Below are 23,179 nucleotides of genomic sequence, written 5' to 3'. Positions count from 1 at the left end.
CGACACTTCCACATTTTGATTCTTTTTATATACTTCTGAATTTGGAATTCACTGGAGCAGTTGTGAGACCTTTTCTTCCTAAGTGATATTGATACATATATGTGTTAATTCATTTTATCAAATCGAGAGTATGTTTTTACTTTTACCAAATAGTTAGGAAACCAGTAGTAATACTTTCTTTGTCATTGGTTTGGAACTTTACACTCTATATGACCCCCAGTAAATAGTGTTCAGCCAGATTTGGTTCTCAGGCCAGGCGAGTAACGCTAAAGTGTTAGGAATTACACCCGTCATGCTACCCCGAGCTCAGGGTTCTGAGGAAGAGAGACCACAGAAACAGGTGGAAAAGGAAAGTGTTGCAATTTATATTCTCAAATAGGGCTGAATATAGAATAGGTTAAATGAGTATTTGTCAACCATTTTAATTAAAGGGAAGTTAACTAATTACATTTAAACCTTTCATTTCAATAAAATTAAGAATATTTTGTTATCTTTTAAGCTGAATACATCTTGATTGAGTTAAATGACTTGACTCTCAAACAGTTAATAATGGAAATTAAAAGAAAATAAACCACAATCAGTCAATATGACTTAAGTTTGAGTCACTCTTCAGAGGCTCTGCCAGATTGCCAGCAGACGGAGCCAGATTCCCTTGATGTTCAAAGTCAGAGCAAGGGTTGCTTTGCTGTTTGTGTTCTGTGCTGTGGGTGGCAGCATAACCCCACTTTTCTTGGTACGTGGTCGTTTGAAAGTTGTTATTTTTTTAAAGGCTGTTATATCTATACCTGTTGAACTACAGAGTTTTAAAGAAAGAAAACTTTCATTCTCCCAGATAAGGTATTTACTCCTTGTTAGAATGAGGGGGATTTTAGGTAATAAGGAAGTAGCCTATTACCCTTATTCCATAGATTTCAAGTAAAACAGATAATTGTTGTCAACTGGTAAGTAACTCTTCACATGTGTATTCTGAAATTTTTCCTAATAAGTTATTTGGAGATCTCTTTATTAGTCTACACTAGAACTTAAAGCAGTTGTTACAGCAGAGTCGTTCTTGTCTCGGAGAATTTGCCGGTGAGACAGACACCCTGTGAGTTCACTGTCGTCCGTTGAAGGCAGGGACGTTGTTTTCTCCTCAGAGGGCTTAGCATAGTGCCGGGTCCCCAAGAGAGGCTTGGCAGAAGTACTTCCCCGTTGACAAAGAGCGTTCGTTAGCTTTTTAGCTGAGATTACAGAACTGTCTCACTTGTTCAGGTCAGGCGACGTCCCGCGCTCAGAAAACAGAGCTTGCGATGCGCGGGAGAGGCAGATCACTTAAAGAAAGAGCAGTTATTGGCAGTTGTTTATTGCCACAGTGAACACAGTACAGTTGTAAGTTGTACTCTTTAAAAATAAACTTTTTGTTTTGAGACAGTTAAGTCCTTAAATTGGAAAAGGTAAGGAAAAAGTTTCCTTTAAAAAAAAAAAAGCAAGTGGGTTTAAGTGTTTAAGAGGTGAGGCATATGGGAAAGTGAGGAGTCACTTTTGTAGCTGCTCTCTGTCACCTGGCTAGTTAGTGGGAAACCCAGGATAAGTACCTAGGTTTGTCTCATTATTATGTGGGTAAGCTAAAGGAATCCAGGACCACAGAGGCTAGACTTTTCATTCAGGTTACTGTTTAAGCTGTTAGGAAACTGAAGAAAGTCTTATTTTAGGAATAAATCAAGAAGAAATATCCATATCATAGTTATAATTGTAGGAAGCAGTTCACTTTGAGAAGTTAATAGACCTAAGAGAGAAATGTCTTCTGGACTCTCTTTGACTTCTTTATTGTTACCTTTGATTAGAAACTCATTCTTACAATTTATAATAGGAGCATCTGATGTGTATACTACAGCTTAAGGCTCCTGTGGTTCATTTACCTTCTATATAACTTAGCATAGTCTACTATGGAAACACTGTCTTCACAGCAGCAGTGAGAATGAATGAGAATGGAATGTCAGGTGTGTTTGGGAGAGAATTCCACTTATATGTAACATCTTTGTCACCCTCAGATGTAACTGATGTTGCTTCTGGAGCCTCACATATCTGTCTGTTGGCAGTATGGTTATTGTTCTGGAAAGTCATGGAATAAGCTAGTTAGGCTAAAAGCATATTACACACTATTTGTTTTTGCTAAAGTTAGTTACGTAGAGGCAGATTTAAAAAAAGAAAGGAATTTCTAATCGGATTCAGAAAATAATACTGAGGATCCTTGAGAGAGCATCTAGGTCCATTTGTATGATATCCAAAATGCTAAAATCATACCTGGTAATACAGGAATAAATGTTAAAAGATAAATTAACATTGAGAATTTTTAGCATTTCCATCTGACTTTTAAAAAAGAAAACCTTCCATTTGTCTGCCGAAATTCTCCATCTTTTTATGCATGTTGCCCACCTTCTCTACATAGGCCATTACATATATTAATCATAGTTATTTTAAAGTCTGTATGACAGTTACACAATTTGTGGGCATCTTTGCATCTGGGGCTGTTGACTTTTTAAAAAGTATTTTATTTATTTATTTTTAGAGGGGAAGGGAGGGAGAAAGAGAGAGAGAGAGAAACAGCGATGCAAGAGAGAAACAGCGATTGGTGGCCTCTTGTACGTGCCCTGACTGAACCCGCATCATGTTGGCACGTGCCTGAGCGGAGGCCACCCAGCCACCTTCTGCTTTGTGGGCCAGCACCCAACCCGCTGAGCCACACCAGCCAGGGCAAGAGTAGAATTCTTCAGTTACGGCTCAAGGACTCCAAGGGTCCCTGAAGTTCCTTCAGGGGGTCTACAAACTCAGAACTGTTTTTCTGATGTTACTAGGATGCTGTTCGCCCTTTCCACTGGGTTGATACTTGCTCTGACGGCAGAGAAGCAACAGTGAGGGGAGCTGCCGGTGTCGCAGCCTGAGCCTTCGCAATGGAAGACAAAGGCAGAAAGAAGCCAGCATCACTGATGCGTGTCCTGGACGAGGCAGTGGAACTTTGCGTCCACTGTAAAACAATATGCGATCAAATGGGAAGCCGCATACCATAGGACAATGACTTGTTTTTGAGAAAAAGCCCTTGTGTGGTGATATAAGTTTTGGGCTAAGCTAGCTGCCCCGCCCCCTTCGCCCCCCCCCCCCCCCAATAAAACACTATTTTTATTTGAAAGAATGACTAACTGACAAACTATGGTTATGTAGACTTTGGTATTTGACAGACATTTTCTGAAAAATGTATTAAGTCTGCCTGTCACGTCGAGGAAAACTACTGGCGATATTTGTTGCCAATGATAACATTTGAGCTTTGAAGTGAGAATGAGAATTCTGAAAACCCTGTATCTACCACCATGACCTTGACTGATTCTCAGTACCTAACTAAAAGGACTCTTCTCATTAGATAGGTGATGATATTAACAAAAGCATTTTTTTTTTGATGTTGTATAGCGAAATGTGTCAACATTTGGAAGAGCTGCATAACTCAGCAAGTTAGTATTTCTGAATGACCAGTTTGGGGTGTTATAAAATGTATGTGTAAAAGATTCATTCAAAGTAGAGGATAGACCAGTGGGTTTTAATTGCTAGAGAACAAAGAATTCATTGATAGCTTCTGATTTTATATTGCAACTAATCTTTAAGAAACTACCACTTGTCAAGTTTCAAAGAGTGTTCACAATTACCTGAAAAGGCTATTAAAATATGCCTTCTTTTTCTGTCTGCATATCTTTGTGAGGGTAGATTTTCTTTTTACTTCAATCAAAACAACACGTCACAACTGGTTCAGTACAGAAGCTGATGTGAAGACTGAGCTGTCTTCCATGAAGCCAGGCTCTAAAGTGATTTGTAAAAATCTGAAAGCAATACAGTATTCCCTCACTTATCGCGGGTATTACGTTCTAGATCCCCCCGCGACAGGTGAAAATCCACGAAGTAGGAACCTTACATTTATTTTATTATTTATATATATTTTAAGGCTTTATAAACCCTTCCCACACACTTATAAACCGTTCCCAGTCCCTTATTAACCCTTCCCACGCCCTTATTAACCTTTCCACACTTTTATAAGCACTACTTATGTTCTTAAACATATTCTACACTCTTAAACCTATGGAACTTTAACAACATACGTATACAGTACTGCAAAATCCTGTGATATAGCGAAAAATCTGCGATAAATAATTAAATATAATATTTTTAAAAATCCCGCGATATAGCGAGGCCACGATAAGTGAACCATGATATAGAGAGGGACTACTGTACCACTCTTCTTCCTAATTTTTTTGAAGATATTTATTTACATTTAAAATATATAACTATTTAACATAAAATATGTTAAAGTGATAGTTTGATTATTTTAGAATGAATATATATTTTTAAAACCCAGTTTTAAATTTTAATATGGTAAATATTAACAGATATAACACAGATTTTGGAACCTTTGATTATTTTTAAGAGTTTAAAGGATTCCTGAGATCAAAATATGTGAGAACCACCAGAATAAATCAGTTCCTAAGCTATGTTTTTAGAACACTTGCAGATCAGTGTGCTTGTGTATTGATGTTTATGTGGAAAGGGGAATAAATGGGATACTTATTTTTTTGTATATATGTAAAATTATTTTGGAAGGTTATAAGTTAAGTATTGGTTCAGTGAGGAAGGAATGAAAGGTAAACTGTCAGCCATTTTAAACTCATTTAAATTTTAAACCAGATGAATACAATACTCATTAAAAAAAAGAAATTAAAACATCCCTCCTACCAGCCGTATGATAAATTTCAGGGTATCTAGGTCTGTTGTGAAAAGTTGGAGCAAGTTTGGAGTAACAGTTATTTTTCTGGCGGTTTCCTTTTCCTTGTTTGAGGAGAAAATGAAGCTTGCTTGTTTGAGGGGTAAAATATTTCACTTAATGTCCAAGCCAACTATATTCATGTTGAAATTATGTAAATCAAATAGATACCAGTGGGGCCCAAAGTATACTGAACTTAGGTTCTAAGGATGAGCAAGTTGATTAGTTTCTTTAAGTAGTTTTTTCTAGGTTCCAAGTAAGGAGATTGGGTTTATTTTAGAAGATTGTTATAATTTATAGTCCTGTCATTTAAGAGGTTTTGAGTAAGTGCTGCATGAAACGTGGGAATAAAAAGCTAGCAAGTATTCTGACATTTGATTCCGTACAAAAAGTACTTTTTATTACCCATAACCTTTGAGGTTTTGTGAATTCTTGAAAAGAATAACTAAGGAATTCAGTTTTATTTATTTGTCTGCTACTAAGTATGCCTTTTAATCTATGTTCATACTTTTAACTTTGAGATAGACTGTGTCCTTTTATGAAAAGAGACAGTTATTTTAATGCAGAACCTCTTCAGGTTTTTTTTTTCGTATAATACGTCTAAAATTTATTTCTCTGAATACTAAAGTACCACTTCTAGAATTCTTTGAAGCACTGGAGAGAAAGATATTACATGTGTTTCTGTTCATTAGTTATAGTTAAAAGTTTGCCCATAATGTAGAACCATTTCCGCCAATTTCTTTCATTAATAAGGAATGCTTTTAATAAAGTTAATGGGTTTTTATGAAGTATTAGACTAATGGGTAGTTAATTCAGAAAGTTTACTTACTAGTTGCATATGCATATATAATATTTGACATTTTCAAAGCACACACCATTTTCTTTGAATTTAAGTACATTTTAGAAATAGCACAATTAATATTTTTCTTGTTTTGTATGTTTGGAAATTGAAATTTAGAGGACTAAATGGATTGCATAATGTCATATAGCCTCATTAAATAGTAAAATCATTTAGCTTTAAAGAAGGCTAGGTTAGATTTAGATTTCAACACATTTAGATTTAAGTAAGACTCTGTCCTTGCAAGACATGCCTTTATGTGTACCTGCTATGTTCTAGGCTCTGTGGTCAGCACTAGAGATTTAAAGATCTTGCCCTTCAGGGACTTGAAGTTTAGTGACAGAGACCACCCAGTGGGAGAATTGAATAAGTGTGATGGTGGCTGATTGAAGGGTCACATATCCCAGATAGTTATGAGGAAATGACAGATCTTGAAGGATAAATAGAAGGTAGCCAGGTGCATCTGGTTAGGGGGTGGTGGTAAAGACACTGAGGTCAAGGAAGCTGGAAAAGGCACACTGGGACCATTTGGTGACTGCTCGCAGTTCCGTAAGTGTGCTGGGCTGGGCTGCACAGGAGAAGGAGCAGGCTACGAGTGCAGAGAGTTGAACAGTACGCCCTACATTGGAAATCGGAACTGTTTCTAAAGGGTTGAGGGGGCTAAAATAGGAATGTAAGTAGAAGGAAGGACTCAGACTGACCAAGGTTTATTAGCTGTGGAACCGTAGTCAAGTGACTTAAATATTTTAAGTCCTAATGGCTTCATATGTAAAATGGAAATAACATTCAGTTTGCAGGCACCTGGTGTGCACCAAACCTGTAAGTAGTCAAAAATGGAAGCTGAGTGAGTAGCCAGGAGAGTTCACTGTACACATTCTAGGCTTGTAAGTGGGGCTATTTGCATTTTAGATTGCGGCAGAAGGTCTTTAAATCTGTTTTCCCAGAATGATCCCATTTATGTTCTTTGTCATAGGCCAGCCCTCCGGACCTCTATATTGAAAGGTTTAATATAGCCCTTGGACAGTACATGGGAGCCTTGCAGAGCATCGTGCCTCTTTTCATATATATGGTAAGTTACAGCGCGGTTTATTGGTCTGAGCACAGAGTGCATGTTCTGTCTTTTATCTTTTAATACTATATATTATGGTAGAAATGGAGGTTAATCTATTTTAGGAATGTTTGATAGTGCTGACATAAAATTATTTACCCTTTTTCTGTTTTAAAATTAAATAATATTGCTGTGTAGACAATTAAGCATTAATATCAGTAATCACCCAATTAGGATTTATTTTACTTCTACCATATGGTAAATAAAGGTGTATAAGAAAGATGTTTTTGTCCTCAGAAGAAAAGAGAGTTAAGACATGTATCTAAAAACATGAAGTATGATAAATGCCAAGAAAGTCATTTCATAAAAAAAAAAAAAAAAAAGAACAATAAAATTTGCATTCATTCTGATGATTGCTTTCATTTGGAGAATTATGCCTTGAATATAATTTGTAGTCTGTTGACTTCGTTGATCAGTCCCTACCCCCTTTATATGTATAAAGTTGTAGAATCTCAGTGTTAGTGTTCCTGTTGAATGGAGAGGCTCATGATCCCAGTGGAGTGAAATCATTATCCCAGTTCCTCTTTATTAGATTAGGGAATGGGATGTTTAGCTTGACTCTATTCTAGCACAGAGATCGCTGTATGTTCCCTATCAGTCTTCAAAATGATTTCTTTCTTCTCCATAGATTACTGAGAAAACAAAACAACAACTAGAAAAAAAACTAACACTGGGAGAAATTTCTGTGATCAGCAGGGGACTATTATTTAAGTAATTTATGGAAGATACTTACAGTTGAAAATTATGCAGTTAAAAATAATGACACATCTATATTATTTTAGAGAAAAGTTTTCCCCAAGAGACATTAGGTGAAAAAGCAATATACGAGCAGTGTGAAATATTTCTCCATTAGCAGGTGTTTTCTTTTTTAAACGTTCTTTTTTGTGTGTTCTTCTTTATTAGGGAAAAAAGCATATTCATATATATGCAAGCTGTGTTTTAGAAAGAACATACAAAAATTTTCCCAGTGTAGAGTGGGACCTTTGGGAATGGGACAGAGGGTCGACTGTGGGACAGTTCTTTTATTGTATGTCTGTCTGCATGGTTTTAATTTTTAACCATGTGCGTGTTATATTTATAATTTTTTAAAGAGGAAAATAAAACTCGTGTTAAGAATTAAGAGAGAATCAGCGACTTGTTAACATTCCTCTTTGCATTTTCCATTCTTGTACATTGAGGTAACATTTAAATGTGAAAAAATTCAATTTTTTTGACCTGCCCGCTCTTCTAATCAGGATGCTTCTGGCTACCAGAAACAGAAAACCTGATTCAGGGTGATTTAAGTAATTAAGGGAAAGAATTAGCTCTTGTAATAGAACTTAGTCTGCAGGGTTTAACAGTGCCACTGAGGACTCAGGTCCTTTCTATTCTCTTGGCTGTATATAACACCTGTTTCATGTTGTTCTCCTCTTGGTGGTAAGATGACTGTGCACTCAAGCCTAGGCTTCTCTCGGTCCTATTGGGCTACCTCGAGTTACGGGTCTGCCTTTGCACCAGAGACCATCTCTAAGGAATGCATAAGCTGAATGACTTAGACGAAGCATTGAAACGGAATGTTATGTTGGGAGTCAACCAATGCGTGTTTACTCTCTGCTTTCAGCCTAGATTATTGATAGATGGGGGACCTTTCATTAGTAATTCCTCACGTTGCTTTTAGGTAATAAAGTGCCTGTCTGTCACACAGTGTGGTTCTGTGTGTTTGTACATCCCTGTCTAGGACATGTCAGGTATCTTCCCATGTTGTTTTGGAGGTGTGTGGTTCATACCATTTTACTTTTTTTTTTTTTAATTTAAATATGTTTTATTGATTATGCTTTTACAGTTGTCCCAATTTCTTTCCCCCCTGCTCCCTTCCACCCAGTGACCCTCTTCCCTCCAGTTGTCCCCCCCTTTTAGTCCATGTCCATTGACTGGTGCATATAGTTCTTCTCAGACTCTTCCTTTCCATAGCATTTTGCGTTTATATGCTTTTAACCCCATGCCAAAAAGATATATAAATAGGACATGGCTTTTTTGTTGTTTGATGTTGGTTTTTTATGTTTTAATTGATGCCTTTATGACTTGTTTTCTAAAATAATTTTTTTAGTGTTTCAGTTTATTAGGCTAATCGTTTCCCCTAATTAATGCATTGAAAAGTAATTTATTTTCTTTTTCAGAATAAGTTTTACATCGAAACCAAGCTTAACAGAGACTTAAAAGATGACCTTATAAAGCTGTTTACGGAACATGTTGCAGAAAAGCACATTTACAGCCTAATGCGTAAGTAATTCAGCTTGCTGGGGTGAGATGCCACTAGTAACGATAGACATATTCTTCCTGTCAGAGACACTGGCACGTGAATCCCAGTGTTGACATCTTCGGAATCATACAGCAGAAGGTGCTGAGGCCCAGTTCCGGAGCGAGAGGCATGAGGGAAAGAAGACTTGACGGTCACCCAGTGAGCTGGGAGCTGCTCAGCCACGTCACTGGACAGTGCCTTTATATCTGGCCCGAAACTTGCTGCCTTTTTGACCCCTTCTGACAGTGGGGGGCATATTATTAAGGGGTTCACCCCGAACTTGTTTACTGGTAACTAGAAACTGGAGTGTAGTGTGATGTCTTTGAAGTGGGAGCACAGAATCCTCTCTGATTTGTACTCTTCAGTGCAAAAACCATTCTTTCGTTTGGCTCGGCCATGTATTAGCTGCAATCGTAGGCAAGGTTCTTAGCTTCTGGTCCTGAGCTCTCTCTCCTGTGAATTGGGATTTGCGAAATGTCCAATGTGGTTATGTAGATTATTAAGGAAGCAGATCAAATTACCAAGTTCAGTTAGTTTTTCCTTCCCTCCTATTCACGGGCCCCCTGCCCCCTAGAGTGGGCGGCATCTTACTGTACCTTCCTGAAAGAATGCCCCTCTCCAAGTGGAGTTGAGGAATCCCCTGCAACCTAATGCATCCGCATTCTTTAAAAGCTCATATTTTGTTCAGTATATCATCAAGTCATGTTTTAGAATTTGGTACATTTTGGATTTTCAGTACTTTTGGCTTTCCTAATAGTCATAGTTTCTACCACAATGAACTTCTGCCAGAATTTACAAGAGAATTGTAAGCTTGGCCACAGACTCATTTTTGAGTGTAAATGAAGAGCAGGAATATTAAAGATTGGGTCAGTTTATTTTAGAAAGGCAGGGTTTTCAAATAATATTGTAGATGAAGATAATATATGTTTTATTATATTCCCCAGAAATTCCAGAATCATAATAGAGATCTAGAATCTTGGGAGTATGGCTCTTTTTTTTTTTTTTTTTAAAGGCTGGCTGGACATTTACAAATATCATTACACATTATCTCTTGAAATATTCCAGCTATTAATTACAGCCACTTAAGTATTATGTCTGAAGTGGACATTGTCTTTGTCTTCATTATAAAATAAAACACAGCACTTTGGAGTCATTCCTGTTAAAATTCTTTAGACAAGTGGCTATCATTTGGTAGAAAAGCTCATTTACTATGTTTACAATATCATGTTAGTTTCATGTATACAGCATGGTGGTTAGACACCAACGTAACTTACCGAGTGTTCCTCCTTGATAAGCCTAGTGCTTACCTGACACCACGCATAGTTATTAATGTCACTCTATTCCCTGTGCTGCAATTTACATCCTCATGACTTGTGTAACTGCCAATCTGTGTTTAATCCCTTTCCCTTCTTCACTCTCCAGTTGCCCTACTATCTGGCAGCCATAAGTTGGAACAAGACATATTGAAGGTCCAAACGATTTGTCACAAAGTAGGAAGATGGATTAACAGATAGAGTATGCCCTTCAAAATCACCACTGTCTCCTGATAATACCCGAAGGATAAACTTGAACAATGCACCTTTGGCCTTCATTGTATAAATTCAGGTGTAACACACTATATGTTTGAAACCGTAAAGTCATTGTTGGCCAAGTGAGATGGCATTTTCATTTTTAAAAAGCCATGGACAGAAGAAAACAGCTTGTCCAGTTTTACAAACCTGGCACACAGTAAACTTATGCCAAGTTCTATGAAGTATTTTGTTTGGTAAATTGCAGGTCTTTGAGGGATAAATTAAAATTGAACTCTTTTGAGTCACTAGTGTCTGTCGTGTCCCCTAAGTGATGGAATTTATTTGTATCTGTTGATGATGTTATCTAGAGAAATTATTTCTCTCCATTTAAAAATGTTCTAATAAGTCCTGACCCACAGTGTGGTTCAGCGTGAAAAGTCACTGGTTCAACTCCCAGTCAGGGCACAGGCCTGGGTTGCGGGCCAGGTCCCTGGTTGGGGGCACACGAGAGGCCACTGATCTGTGTTTCTGTTCCTCTTTCTCCCTCCCATCTTCTCTCTCTAAAAATAAACAAATAAAATCTTTGTAAAAAGTGCTTTAATAAAATTTTTGTCTGGCACCTAAAAGAAAACTGACTCTCACTGTCACGTTCAGTCAGAGTCCTGTGGTTACCAGAGTCACGGAAATGAGAGATGAGTGAGTGTGACCTCTCTTGCCATTACCTTTAGTAAGAAAAAAAGTACGTACAGTTGTAGCATTCGGAAAATCAAGTCGACTCGGAAAGGCAATCTGACTTTGCAGTTACTGAAATTACTAAGAACATGTCTTTCAGAAAAATTTCAAGAGCCTCAAATATGGTTATTCAAGGGAAGGACATTTGCTTGAGAGAATGAGAGAACATTTCATCCTCCAAATGTAACTCTTTTGAATCCTGAACATAATGGGAGGCACTTTCAGCTTCCGCGCTAAGTACCACGAACACCGTTGCTTTTAGAAAGCTTTACTTATTTTTGGAACCTTGATGAATTGAATCATTCCCATTAGTATTTCAGCAGACCTGTACATGGGTACTTGTTAGCCTGAGCTCTGTTGCATTGGATTAAAAAATAAATATTTAGTTTTGGTTTGTTCTCTTGGGCTGTTCTTCTCTTGCACGTGTTTGCCCGTCGGTCTTTAGGAGAAACGGTAATAGAAAGAGAGACCTTGACAGTAAGTGTTACAGCATGTTTATATTCTGTTCTTTCTTCTTGTTTCAGCTTTACTTCTAGAAGCCCAGTCAACACCGTTTCAGGTCACACCTTCCACCATGGCAAATATTGTGAAAGGCCTGTACACTCTCAGACCAGGTAACCTTGCACACTGCTGCTTTGGGGGTGCGTTTGTTTGTTCATGGTAGCTGCAGCCTTATCCAAGAGGACAGTGTTTCTCTGTGTGTCTTCTGAGGCCTAACGGTATTTGGATTTGTTATGGCAAAAAAATGGAGTGGATAACTCATCACTGTGAAACGTAAACTCGGGTCTCGGTTCGAATTTTCTTTATTCATTTAGGAAATACCAGAAATAATTTGTAGGAGACACTTTCGGTAGAATCGATCCTCATGTCTAGCATTAATCTTTGTCTTTTTCACTATGGAGTTTCTCCTTTACTTCACTCCCATTCTGCAAATATGGATATGTGTGCACATTCACTGCTCCGTCTTCTTAGGCCTTTGTGTAACCTGCAAGGAATCCACTGGGGGTCTGTCTTGAAATGTGTCCTCCTTGGTAAGGAGGGATTACTTTTAATTACCTTTTTGTGAAAACTTTTTTGTCATTTGAGGATTAAATGAAATAAAATCTGATCTGAATTGCTTAACACACAGTATCTGATACTATAATAAGCATGCTAACACTATCTGTGATTACTATCCAGTTGGGTCCATTGGTCATTTTATTTTAATTGGCAGCTTGATTGTTTGCTTAATTTAAAAGACATGTCAGAACTTAGCCTACTAAAACTGGAAACCAAGTCCAAGCATTGGTACTAGGGGCTGGAGTGTGATGTCAGGTACTTCTTTCTCAGGCCACTTTGAACAGGTAGTGACCTCTGCAGTATTCAAAGTTAATGTTACTTAAATTAATTAGGTCTTGCTTTATTTGTCATAATTTTTAAACAAATTATCTGCTTAAAGTAATTACTGGTACTTATATGAGGCAGCAAAAATATTTTATTACATGCGTCCAATAAGCTGATGTTTTTCTAGTTTCTCAGAATTTTGCATTTCATTTTACTACATGGGATGAAATGGCTCGTGGATTTTTTCTTTTAGTGCTAGGTTATGAATGGTTTACTTCATTTTATCCAAGTCCAACTTGACAAATTTCTAAATCCTGTCTTCCAAGTAGGCAGCTTTATCATGGAAACTCTGGCTTTTATCATAAGTAATAAATTGCAGAATAAAAATGATCACTAAGGGTAGAAACACTTACAGAGACATGTTCATCTAAATGCTATTTCATCTAAGTTTGAGCTCTTACAATAGGATTCATACTACTTGTGAGGGGAAGACTGCATCTGAGACTTGTCCTTTTGGAAAGGTGAAGTTTATCACAGACTAACCTTTTGTAACTCTGGGCGTTTTCTGCGATACTATTAAACGTATCTTGACATGTACATGTCTTACCCATTGTGTTCTTGGTTTAGTACAGCAGTTTTATTCACCTGACAGATTAAGGTTAAACTACTTTGAAAGTTGAATTTTAAGTGTCAAAGTTTCTTTCATTGTGGCGGTTCTCACGTGCAGAGCTCTGTGTAAGACATGCATCTGTGGCAGCCAGGAAAGGCTCTCACACTAGATTCCTGGGCCCTGGGCCTTGGAGATTCTGATGGTGACGACCATTGTAGGTACATTTTCTTTTGATCTTTAGAAGCACAGTTTAAAAATAGTTGCAGCCGTTCCCTCCTGCCCTTCATTTCATAGACGTGGGTTTTGTTTGTTTCTTCATCTGTATTTAATGACCGCCTGGAGCTCCCTCAACTGGCAGGTCTGACCGGCTCCTGTCAGCTCCCACTGATTGGCCAGTGGCCCCTGGAGCGCTGCGTTGAGACCCTTTCTAAACCATATCTGAGCCGAGCTGGATGGAGGGACACGATTGAGAACATTTTGCCATGAGTTTGTTTGTACAAGTGCAGAGTGGATCGGCCCTTGTGGCTTTTGCAGGCCTTATTATTTTTGGTGCCATCTCTGACTTAGCTGTTCTGTTGAAGAAAAATGTTTTAACATTTACCAGTGACCCAGCATTGCACAGCATTAGTGTAATTTTTTCAAATTTAGGATTATATTTACAGATGCTACAATTTTTAAATTGAGCTCACTGGAATAAATGGAGCGTTGACATTTTATGGTTTTTTTAATCTACATAGCTAAGATGTTTTCTAAGAGGGAAAATTTTAAAGGGCCGGATTAAAAGACCCCAAAAGGGTCACAGTGCTCAGTTAGGGCCACCAACATGGAAGGAGAATGCGCGTCTTTCGCACGCCTGCCACAGGTGGGCATTATGTATAGTTAGAGTTCAGGGCGTAGCGGGGAGAGATTGTGTTTATTTTAGCTCGAGTTTCTGTGAATATTGACAAGGCTTTTATTCTGTTTATCTTTTCGTTGTAAATTATTCAGTCTTTCACTTATCTGGTCTTAGTGATTTGTAAAAATGCTTTATAATAAAAATATTAATTCATCTTTAATGCAGATATTTTTCTTAGACTTCTCTTTGCCTATTTACTTTATTTCTGAATGTTTTTCTTTAGATTATTCTCTTGATCATTTATCTTTTTTAATAATTAAGTAACTTTAATTCTTCTACTGTTATGTATATCTAACTTGCTATCATTTAACACGGGTCAAAATAGGTTTTCATTTCAAAAGTACGTAACAGTTACCTCTAGCCCACTAGTTACATGTTTAATTTCCCCTCCGTTTTTGTAGAATTTCTTTTGTTATATGTCTGCTTATTACTGCCTGTACAGTTCTATGCGTGGGGTGGGTAGTATATTGTTTTTTAACTAACGCTTTGTAGGGCTGGGGTTCCCGCCCAGCTTCTTCCCTCCAGGCTGCCCCCCACTCGGAATTCTTTCGTTATCTCATTCAGGTTTTCTCTCATACTTAGAATTTTTAAGAGAGGTGGAAGGGGGTGTGGGGGATAAGTGGTGATGGAAAAAGACATGGCTTGTGGAGGTGAACCCCCAATACAGTACACATGATGTGTTATCGAATCGTACACCTGAAAGCTGTATAATTTTATTAACCAGTGTCACCCCAATAAATTCCATAAAAAATAAAACTAAAATTCTCTTACTGTGATTTTCATTAAATTTTGTTATATCAGTAAAATGGGAAAACATCTGCTTTCTTTACACTGTAAATTCTTTTTAGAAAGGAAATTTAACCTCTTATATGTTCTTTATCAGAATGGGGTTGTACCTAAGTTCGGTTTAATAAATATTGAACAAACAGAAGAAAATATTTCTTTTTTCCATTTGACTTAATTTGTCTTGACCCTTTTCCTTCCCTCACAGAGTGGGCTCACATGGCTCCAGCTCTGTTTTCTAAATTTATTCCGAACATCCTCCCTCCAGCAGTGGAATCTGAACTTTCTGAATATGCTGCTCAAGATCAAAAGCTTCAAAGAGAACTTATACAGAATGGTTTTATGAGGTAAGTTTCTCCTTTCATGACAAAGTAAGTCCATTTCCTTAGGCCAGTCTGGCTTGGCAGCGCAGGGATGCCAAGGTTCTTACAACATAACTGTACGAAGGTCAAGGTGCTGCTCCTGGGAGAGGGAGGTAGCTCCCTGTCTGCGCATGTTGGAGCTGGGTTTTGATTTTTATGGAAGCTGCTCTTCACTATGTGGCTTTTGAAGAAGGGATTTCTCGTTGGGTGGGCAGCTAGTCCGGGCAGCCGCCAAGAGCTTTGATCTTCTCATACGAGTTATGAACATTTGGAAAAGCATTGTAAAAATTTTATGATCAGTTATAAGGTACTTTTATGACTACACTAGTATAAAGAGGCTTTAGATTCTGTTTTTTTTATTTTTATTTTTATTTTAATCCTCACCTGAGGCCATTCTCATTGATTTGAGAGAGAGAACAAGGGGGAGAGAGAGAGAGAGAGAGAGAGACATCAATGTGAGAAACATTGATCAGTTGCCTCCCACATATGCCCTGACCGGGGATTGAACCCGCAATTTTTAGGTTGTGGGATGATGCTCCAGCCAACTGAGCCATGTGGTCAGGGCTAGATTCTGTTTTTCACATTTTCACTTTTGCCCGAAATTCTGGTTGTTTGTTCTTAAAAAGTACGGTATCTCTTTAATGTGGCCAGAAAGTTTGCCTCCCTGGGTTTTGATATGTGCACTTTGCTAATTTCTCTAAAATTTACAATTCGGTGTCATGGCTATAACCCAGAAAACCTTGCAGAGTACGTTACAGCTCTTCTGCTGAAGTAAATTAATAAATGTGGGAAAACACCCTGTTCTGTCACATCAGTGAAAGGTCACATAATACCTTATATGTCCATAATTCTTATTCTTTCCTTACATTCTTACGTATCTTCTCTTATTTGGATCCCTGGCGTTAAGGGGAGAAAGCTGTGGAAAGGAAGACCCCTGGGCTCCTCTCTTAGGCACAGTGGTGACCACCCGGAGTCGGCTGGTCATCGCCTCCGTCATCTCGCCAGGACTGGGGATAGACGTTCCCTTTCACAGGTTCTGAGGCCTCACGAACTCTCAGAATATTGGTCTTGACCAGGATCACTGTTCCCGGGCCTCTAGTTTCAGCACAGGCCAGGAAAGAAAGCAGATAATTTATTAGTCCATGGCGTGGCGCTTTTCCCCATGTTGTCCTGGCGGCCTCTGTTCCTGTGCTAGTGGGGGCGCCGAATAATGCACTGGTTACTGACCCCACTCGCTGGAAAGGCGCAGTGAGGCTGGGTGGGTGGACTGGCCTCTCAGCCCGGCTTTCTCGTAGCAGGTTCGGGAGGGGAAGGCCAGTGGGAAACGGTGGAGCATCAACAGCTGGTGTTTCTCTCCGATGTCCAGGGGTCACATGTTTCCTGACAACACCTGTAATATTTCTAACAGCGGTATTATTGTCATACGCAGAATGAGGCCATTTAATGCCATAGTAGTTGTACTGACTCACTTTCGAGGACAATCAGAAGTATACATGGAGAAGTTTTATTCTCACCTGTCACCCCATCTGCTCCGGCTCCATTAGGTGATCATTGTTTTTGGTTTATGATTCCTTCCCGTGTTTTTCTTAACATACAGATACAAGCAAATACAATTTATGTTCTTATTTTTATCCCTTTCTTACACATTCTTTGGGGTAGATCCACTGCGACTTATTTAACCAGTCCCCAGTCGGTGGCAACCTGGATTATTTCCAGTCTTTTGCCCTTACAGAGAGTGCTGGAATGGATAGCCTGCTTCCTGCATTTGCCTGACCTGTTGCAGGTGTGTCTGGAGGGTAACTTCCCATGAGTAGGAGAGCTGGGGCATGAGTAAATGCAGTTGTAATTTTGATTAATATTGCCAAACTGCCCTCCGTAGGGAGCTGTGCCATTTCGCGTGTACGCCAGCAGGGTTTGACAGTGCTTGGTCTTCATGGCCTTGCACGTGGAGTATGTCGCTAAACTTCGGGGGGGTTGCCAGTCTAGCAGGTGGAGTATAATTACTCAGCGTCGGTTTAATTTGCCTTTCTCATTATGAGTGAGGCTGAGCATATTTTCACCTTCGTTATTTTTCTGCAAACTGCCTGTTCATGTCCTTTACTTATTTTTTTCTTTGATTGTTGGTTTTTTTTCTTAGTTTCTGGGTGTTTTATCTGTAGTCAAGATATTGATTCTTTGCCTGTGATAAGATAGTTAATTTCTTTTCAGTTTGTCTTTTGACTTTGCTGTCCTTTCCTTTTTTTAAAGTATATTTTATTGATTATGTTGTCACAGTGGCCCCAATTTCTTTCCCCTTTGCTCCCCTCTGCCCAGTACCCACCTTCCCTCCAGCAATCCCACCCCCCTTAGTTCATGTCTATGGGTCGTGCATATAAGGTCTTTGGCTCCACCCTTTCCTATATTATTCTTAACTCCCCCTGTCTATTTTCTACCAACCATTATGCTCCTTGATCCCTGCACCATTTCTGCATTTCTCCCTCTTCTGCCTTCCAGCTGATAATAACCCTGCAAATAAATGATCCTCACAACTGTGATTCTGTTCCTGTTCTGGTTGTTGGTTTAGTTTGTTTTTGTTTTTATTTTTTTGATTCAGTTGTTGATAGTTGTGAGTTTGTTGCTTATGGTGTTGGTTTTTCTTTTTAATTTTAAGTCATGTAGAAGTTTTCTTATTTGTGTAACTATCAGGTTTTGTCTTTTTCTGGCTTATGTGTTTTGAATTATAGTTAAAAGTTTTTCCTTACCTATTTTAAAATAAATGCAGAATAATCTGTGTATACCTTTTAGATATTTCTTTCCTATAAATGTAGGGGGGAAATCACCATAATTTTGAACTCTTTTATGCTTTTATTCATGTTTTATTTGAATGTTTGCTTTTAATTTTAAAGGTGAACTTATTGGTGTCTTTAAAAAACAAACAGCCTTCTGAAAAGTTTTATCTCTGTGAAGCAGTTTAGGAAGTTAGCTCTTGTGGATTTCTCTGAGCATCTTGAATTCATCTTTCAAAGCAGTGTGGGCAACTGTTTAAACACATCCAGGGACATTTCCTAACCCTAATTTCAGAGCTGGAATAAAAAAACAGGGTGCAGGACTGCTTGGTGTATAGCAGCTCTTATGTAAGATCGGCTTTGGATGAGTAACTGACCCCATAAATAGCTTCCTGTCACTTTGCCCTTGTATGTGAAGGACTAACGTGGCGTTGTTCTGCCAAGGCCAAGTCGGTCATATTCAGGGAAGTGCCTTGGAGCTTGGGTGTAAATTGGATTTTTTGTTTCTCTTCGTGGAATTCTTTCTTACACCTTCTGCCTGAAATTTCAACATTAGTATTCTAGGAGATGATATGGTTAAAATGTTTTATTTTATAAACCGAATTGGGCCATTTCTAGAATTAAGTCAGCAGTTTCTTACACACTGACTGTGAGGATTAAGGTCTGCCTTATAAATGATCCTGATGGGTGCTTAGCACATAGGAGGTCCTGCCCAGGCTGACGTTCTCAGACCCACTGCCCCACTGCTGAGTCGGCCCGGCCCGGGCAGAGAGGATGTGCAACAGCAAACCCATTGCTGCCGGCAGAAGGTCTGCCTGCGCTTCCAGCTCTCGTTTCACGTTCTGCCCTGCCAGCTTTGGTGCCCTCCTGGGTTATTATTTAGCTAGAATTGTTTTAGAAGAAATGGTGTCCACTATTCTAAAAAAAAGAAAGAAAAGTGAGAATATAGTACAGGCTGTCTAACAAGAGTTCCGTTACTGGCTCTCCTGACATGAGCTGTTGTATTGTGGTTTATACCTAATCAACCACACAGTTCCTGTTTAGCTTTGCAAACTAGTTTTTCATTTATGATTACGTTCTGCTTACATGATGTATGGAGTCCTGATAGGCAGCATACAGCTTGAATGTGGATGGCACAGAGTGTTTGAAATATTTTGAAACAATGCGTGAGTGTTGTCCAGTATATCCTCTTGTGCATTTAGTGGACAGGTTCTTATTTGAGCTGGAGTTTATGCAGAAGACCTTTAGGTGTGTGAAAATTCAGTGTGGACTTACTGCAAAGCTAGGATTAACATATAAGCTAAGATTCACATGCTCTTTTTATATGTTACCTGAATTGATATTGTCAGTGCAGGCATGTTGGTGTCTTTGTCAAAGGTTGCATTATGGAAGATGGGCTCATCTGGGAGCTTCTAACATGTGTGCCCTGAGATGGAGCATCTCGTTCACATCAGCCTGTGGCCCTTTTCAAAGCAGGTACCAAATACCTTTCCAGGGCAAGTAAAACGTTCTTCCTGAGTAATTGGTACCGGGATTTCTGAAGCCAGATAGAACCTTGTAGGGCAGAGGCATTTTTGGTCATCTAGCTGGGAGGGCCACTCGAGACTGGGGCTTTGCCCTGTAGCAGCAGGGGTGTGGTTCGGAGCACAGCTTGTACCTTTCCCTGCTTGCCACGTTAGGCGGTGTCTTTGGCAGCTTCTTGCCCACGTCACATTCATATTCTACTTCCTTTCTCTTGTTCTCACCCTGTATTTTTCTCTCAGTTATTTTTTGCATGTTTAGTTTTTATTTAGCATGTGGGGGTTGGGGATGACAGCTGTCTGTAGAAGTTGAGGTTCCAGATATAAAATCCCACATTTTCTTTGTGATCGGCATTACCTTGCTTATTCCAGAATATTGGTGAATGCTGCTGTGAAGATTCTCGTGTACGTAGCAATCATGTAAGGCACTCAGCTGCCTTGCTCAGGTGCAGCGTTCACAACGGAGATGTTTAAGAAGGGACATTCGAAGGCCCGTCTTTAGGCCGCCCGAGGCTAGTTCATGCTGGACAGGAGCATGTTTCTCTCTCAACGCTCAGCCGAGAGGAAGAGGCCCCCAGAGGCCACCTGGCGTGCTCGCTTTCTGCCGGCCATCAGGACTCCTCACCCAGCCCGGCAAGAGCTTTCCCGCCTAGTCTCGAACGAAACTAGAGGACGGAAGTGGGAGGTTTTGGTAATCTGAAAGGTCATTCAAAAGCAGAAAGGAATTACCTGAGCTAGCAGTTAGGCCATTTCTGAATTATTCACTCGTTTGTTAATTCAGCGAAAACTTCTCTTCTGCTGTGCGCTGGACACTGTGCTAGGTATTGGTGAGCAAGGCAGGCAGAGTTCCTGTTCTTACGGAGCTTGTACTTGAATGTAGGGAGATAAATAATAAATATGTACACAGATTATTTCAGGTAAGTGGCGTGAGTATGGGATGGAGACTGAGTGACAAGGGCATGTATGAGGCGCTCTTCCAGGCTGACGTGGTAATGTCATGCCTTCTGAGGAGGCGACATCCCAGCTAGGGAATAGACGATAAGGAGACAGCCACTGGCCAGCTTGGGGGAAGAGGACTGCAGGCAGAGAAAATAGTAAGGACAGAAGTGCTACCATGTCCCAGCGATGGGAAGAAAGCCAGAGGGGCCGAAGTATAGTGAACAGAGGTAGATAAGGAGGGTGGAGAGGGAGACAGGAGCCAGATCTCATGGGGCTGGGAAAATGAATTTGAATGGATTTTTATCTGTAACGGAAACTCACTGAAGGGCTTTAATGGGAGGCGTGAAACAATCTTATTTATACTTTTACTTAGACCGCTCGGGCTCTTGTCTGGGCTAATAGGAAGGCTGCACAGTTGTGTTGGGGAGATGTGACAGTTTCTTGGGTTGGGGTGGTCACTGTGGGGTGGGTGAGATGGTTTATTTCGGATTTTGTTTGGGGATAAAATGCTCCCGAGGGAGGGGAAGAGAGAAAAGAAGGGTGAGCTGAGTAACTGGGGGACTGAGGAAGACTAGGGCAGCAGTGGGGCGGGGTGGCGTCAGTGTCCATTCCGGCCGTGGCCCGTGGGCAATATGTATACACCGTCCAGGTGGCGGTGGTGGGAGGCAGCTGGGTCTGCACCTGAAGCGCAGGGGAAATGTCGGCCGGTGGTAGGTGTCTGGGACCCACCAGCCTATGGCTGGTATTCCAAGTCACAGGACTGGTATCATTGTTCTAGACTCAGGAAAATGTACAAGGAGAAGGAAGGGGGCCGAGGACAAAGTGTTGGGCAGAGTCAGAAGCTAGGGAATTGATCATTATTACTCATTACTTTGGCATTTTAGTTGTATGTCTGAATTATTGTCTGAGAAACTAGGAAGACAAAAATAGGATGTATGGGTAGCATAGGACCTAATCAGAACCAGTTTTCTTAACTCTAAAGTGGAACTAGAACTTCTTTGGTGTTTGAGGATGGACTAGTCAATGTATGTACATGTTCTTCTACCTGCAAGAAGGGTACTCATATTCGTTCTTTTTTTAAAAAAATATTATTTGTTTGTTTATTTTATTTATTTATTTTTAGAGAGAGGGGAAAGGAGGAAGAGTGGGAGAGAAACATCACTGTGTGGTTGCCTCTCACTCGCGCCCCCAACTGGGGACCTGACGTGCAGCCTAATCATGTGCCCTGACTGGGAATCGAACCAGCAACACTTGGCTCACAGCTCATGTTCGTTCTTAATGAGATTCTGAGATTTTTTTTCAGTAGCTTTAAGCCCTAGTAGAAGGTCACTAGGGGTGTCGGTGGCAGAACCCAGGTTAGTTAGTCTTCAAAGACGTTTTTGTCTGAACATGTTTCTGGAAACAGTGTAAACCATCTTTGTCGATAATCCTTCCTTCACTGAACAGGTTTCTGTATTTATAAGGTAGCTCCCTTTAGCTAAGAGTATTCAGGATATAAATGACTTAGTTACTGTTGAAGTTTAATGTCTATTTTAAAATAGGTTGTTCAGCTAGAATGGCTGTATCTGCTGTACTTGCGTTACCGGTCGTATCAATTCATGTTTCCGGTTCTGGTAGGTGAAGAAGCCAGTCAGTTCTGTTGACTTCCTCTTCTTTTTTTAATCTCCAGAGGTGACCAGTCCCGGAAGAGAGCTGGGGATGAGTTGGCTTACAGTAAGTAATGATGTCCCTTACCATCTTTGATGGTTCCTTACCATCTTTGACGGTTTTGTGATGTAACAGGGCCCCTGCAGTGACCACACAGTGTTCTTGATGGTGGTCTCATTAGGCACCATTGTGATCAAGGACAGACCCTTCTGCAAGCTGTGGCCGCTCTGAAGTCCAGTTCGTGGTGGTGGGTCTCAGGCAGCTGTCAAGGGGCCACCAGATCCTGTAGTTGGCTAAAATGGGACAGTGACCCAGTCGCAGTTCCTGGTTACCTAGCCCCCTTTCACTCTACTTAAAACTACTTTTTTTTGAATTTCCTTTTGGGGGATAGGGAGAGGGGTGAGGAGTGTGCGTTAAACAGGCAGATTCCTGCCGTTATCAAATGCTGTCTGTTACTCATACTTTCTCCTGTTGCGATGATTTTTTTTCAGACAGCTCATCAGCCTGTGCGAGCTCCAGAGGGTACAGATAGTGAATGTATTGAACGTCCTTTCCTTCCTGAAACAAGGCCACACTGGAGCTGCAGAGACTGTGTTCAGAGCCCAGCGGGTCCCCCACACGGGAGCGCGCTCACCACGCTGTTCCTGAAAGGGGACGTTGGACTTCTCACTTGGATTTGTAACTTTAAAACACAGAAAACTAACAAACAAAAGAAAACTGTCAGTTGCTGCTAGACTTGGGGATGGTTTTGAAATGGGACAATCTTTTACTGAATCTGTCTGTAGATTCTGTGAGGAACAGGCATCTTGAAACGTGATCGTTTTTAAGTGAAACCCAGCAGCCCAACCCAGCAGCTTTCTCCAAAAATACAAGAGCAGCAGAATTGTTTCCAAGCACTGTTTTACTCACTGGGGGACTTGGCACTCGGCATGCTGGTTTCACACATCGAGGTTCCTCTTGCTTTAAAATCAAGCAGATCATTACAATAACAGTATTTTTCACCCATAACCAAACAAACCCCTTTAAAAGAGTTGGTCCTTGTTTAGCATTAGAAAGTCTTAGGAAAGGAAGATGCTAACCCTGCTTTT

At 40.0% G+C, this 23,179-nt stretch overlaps 1 protein-coding gene across 1 annotated transcript in view; it reads left to right on the top strand.

Annotated features, from left to right (window-relative positions):
- CACUL1 (CDK2 associated cullin domain 1) overlaps positions 1–22,927 on the top strand; it is a 43,950-nt gene extending 21,023 nt beyond the window's left edge. The window contains exons 4-9 of the mRNA XM_090279569.1: positions 6,592–6,687; positions 8,883–8,985; positions 11,772–11,861; positions 15,067–15,205; positions 22,114–22,157; positions 22,583–22,927. Coding sequence (XP_090135695.1) covers positions 6,592–6,687; positions 8,883–8,985; positions 11,772–11,861; positions 15,067–15,205; positions 22,114–22,157; positions 22,583–22,623 — 513 coding nt within the window. The 3' untranslated portion in view covers positions 22,624–22,927. The remainder of the gene's footprint in view (positions 1–6,591; positions 6,688–8,882; positions 8,986–11,771; positions 11,862–15,066; positions 15,206–22,113; positions 22,158–22,582) is intronic.
- Positions 22,928–23,179: the final 252 nt, after the last annotated feature.

The sequence above is a fragment of the Furipterus horrens genome, unplaced genomic scaffold (assembly GCF_987537825.1).
Source record: "Furipterus horrens unplaced genomic scaffold, mFurHor1.1.pri manual_scaffold_5, whole genome shotgun sequence".
NCBI classification, from domain to species: domain Eukaryota; kingdom Metazoa; phylum Chordata; class Mammalia; order Chiroptera; family Furipteridae; genus Furipterus; species Furipterus horrens.
This window is presented reverse-complemented; position numbering and strand designations above follow the sequence as displayed.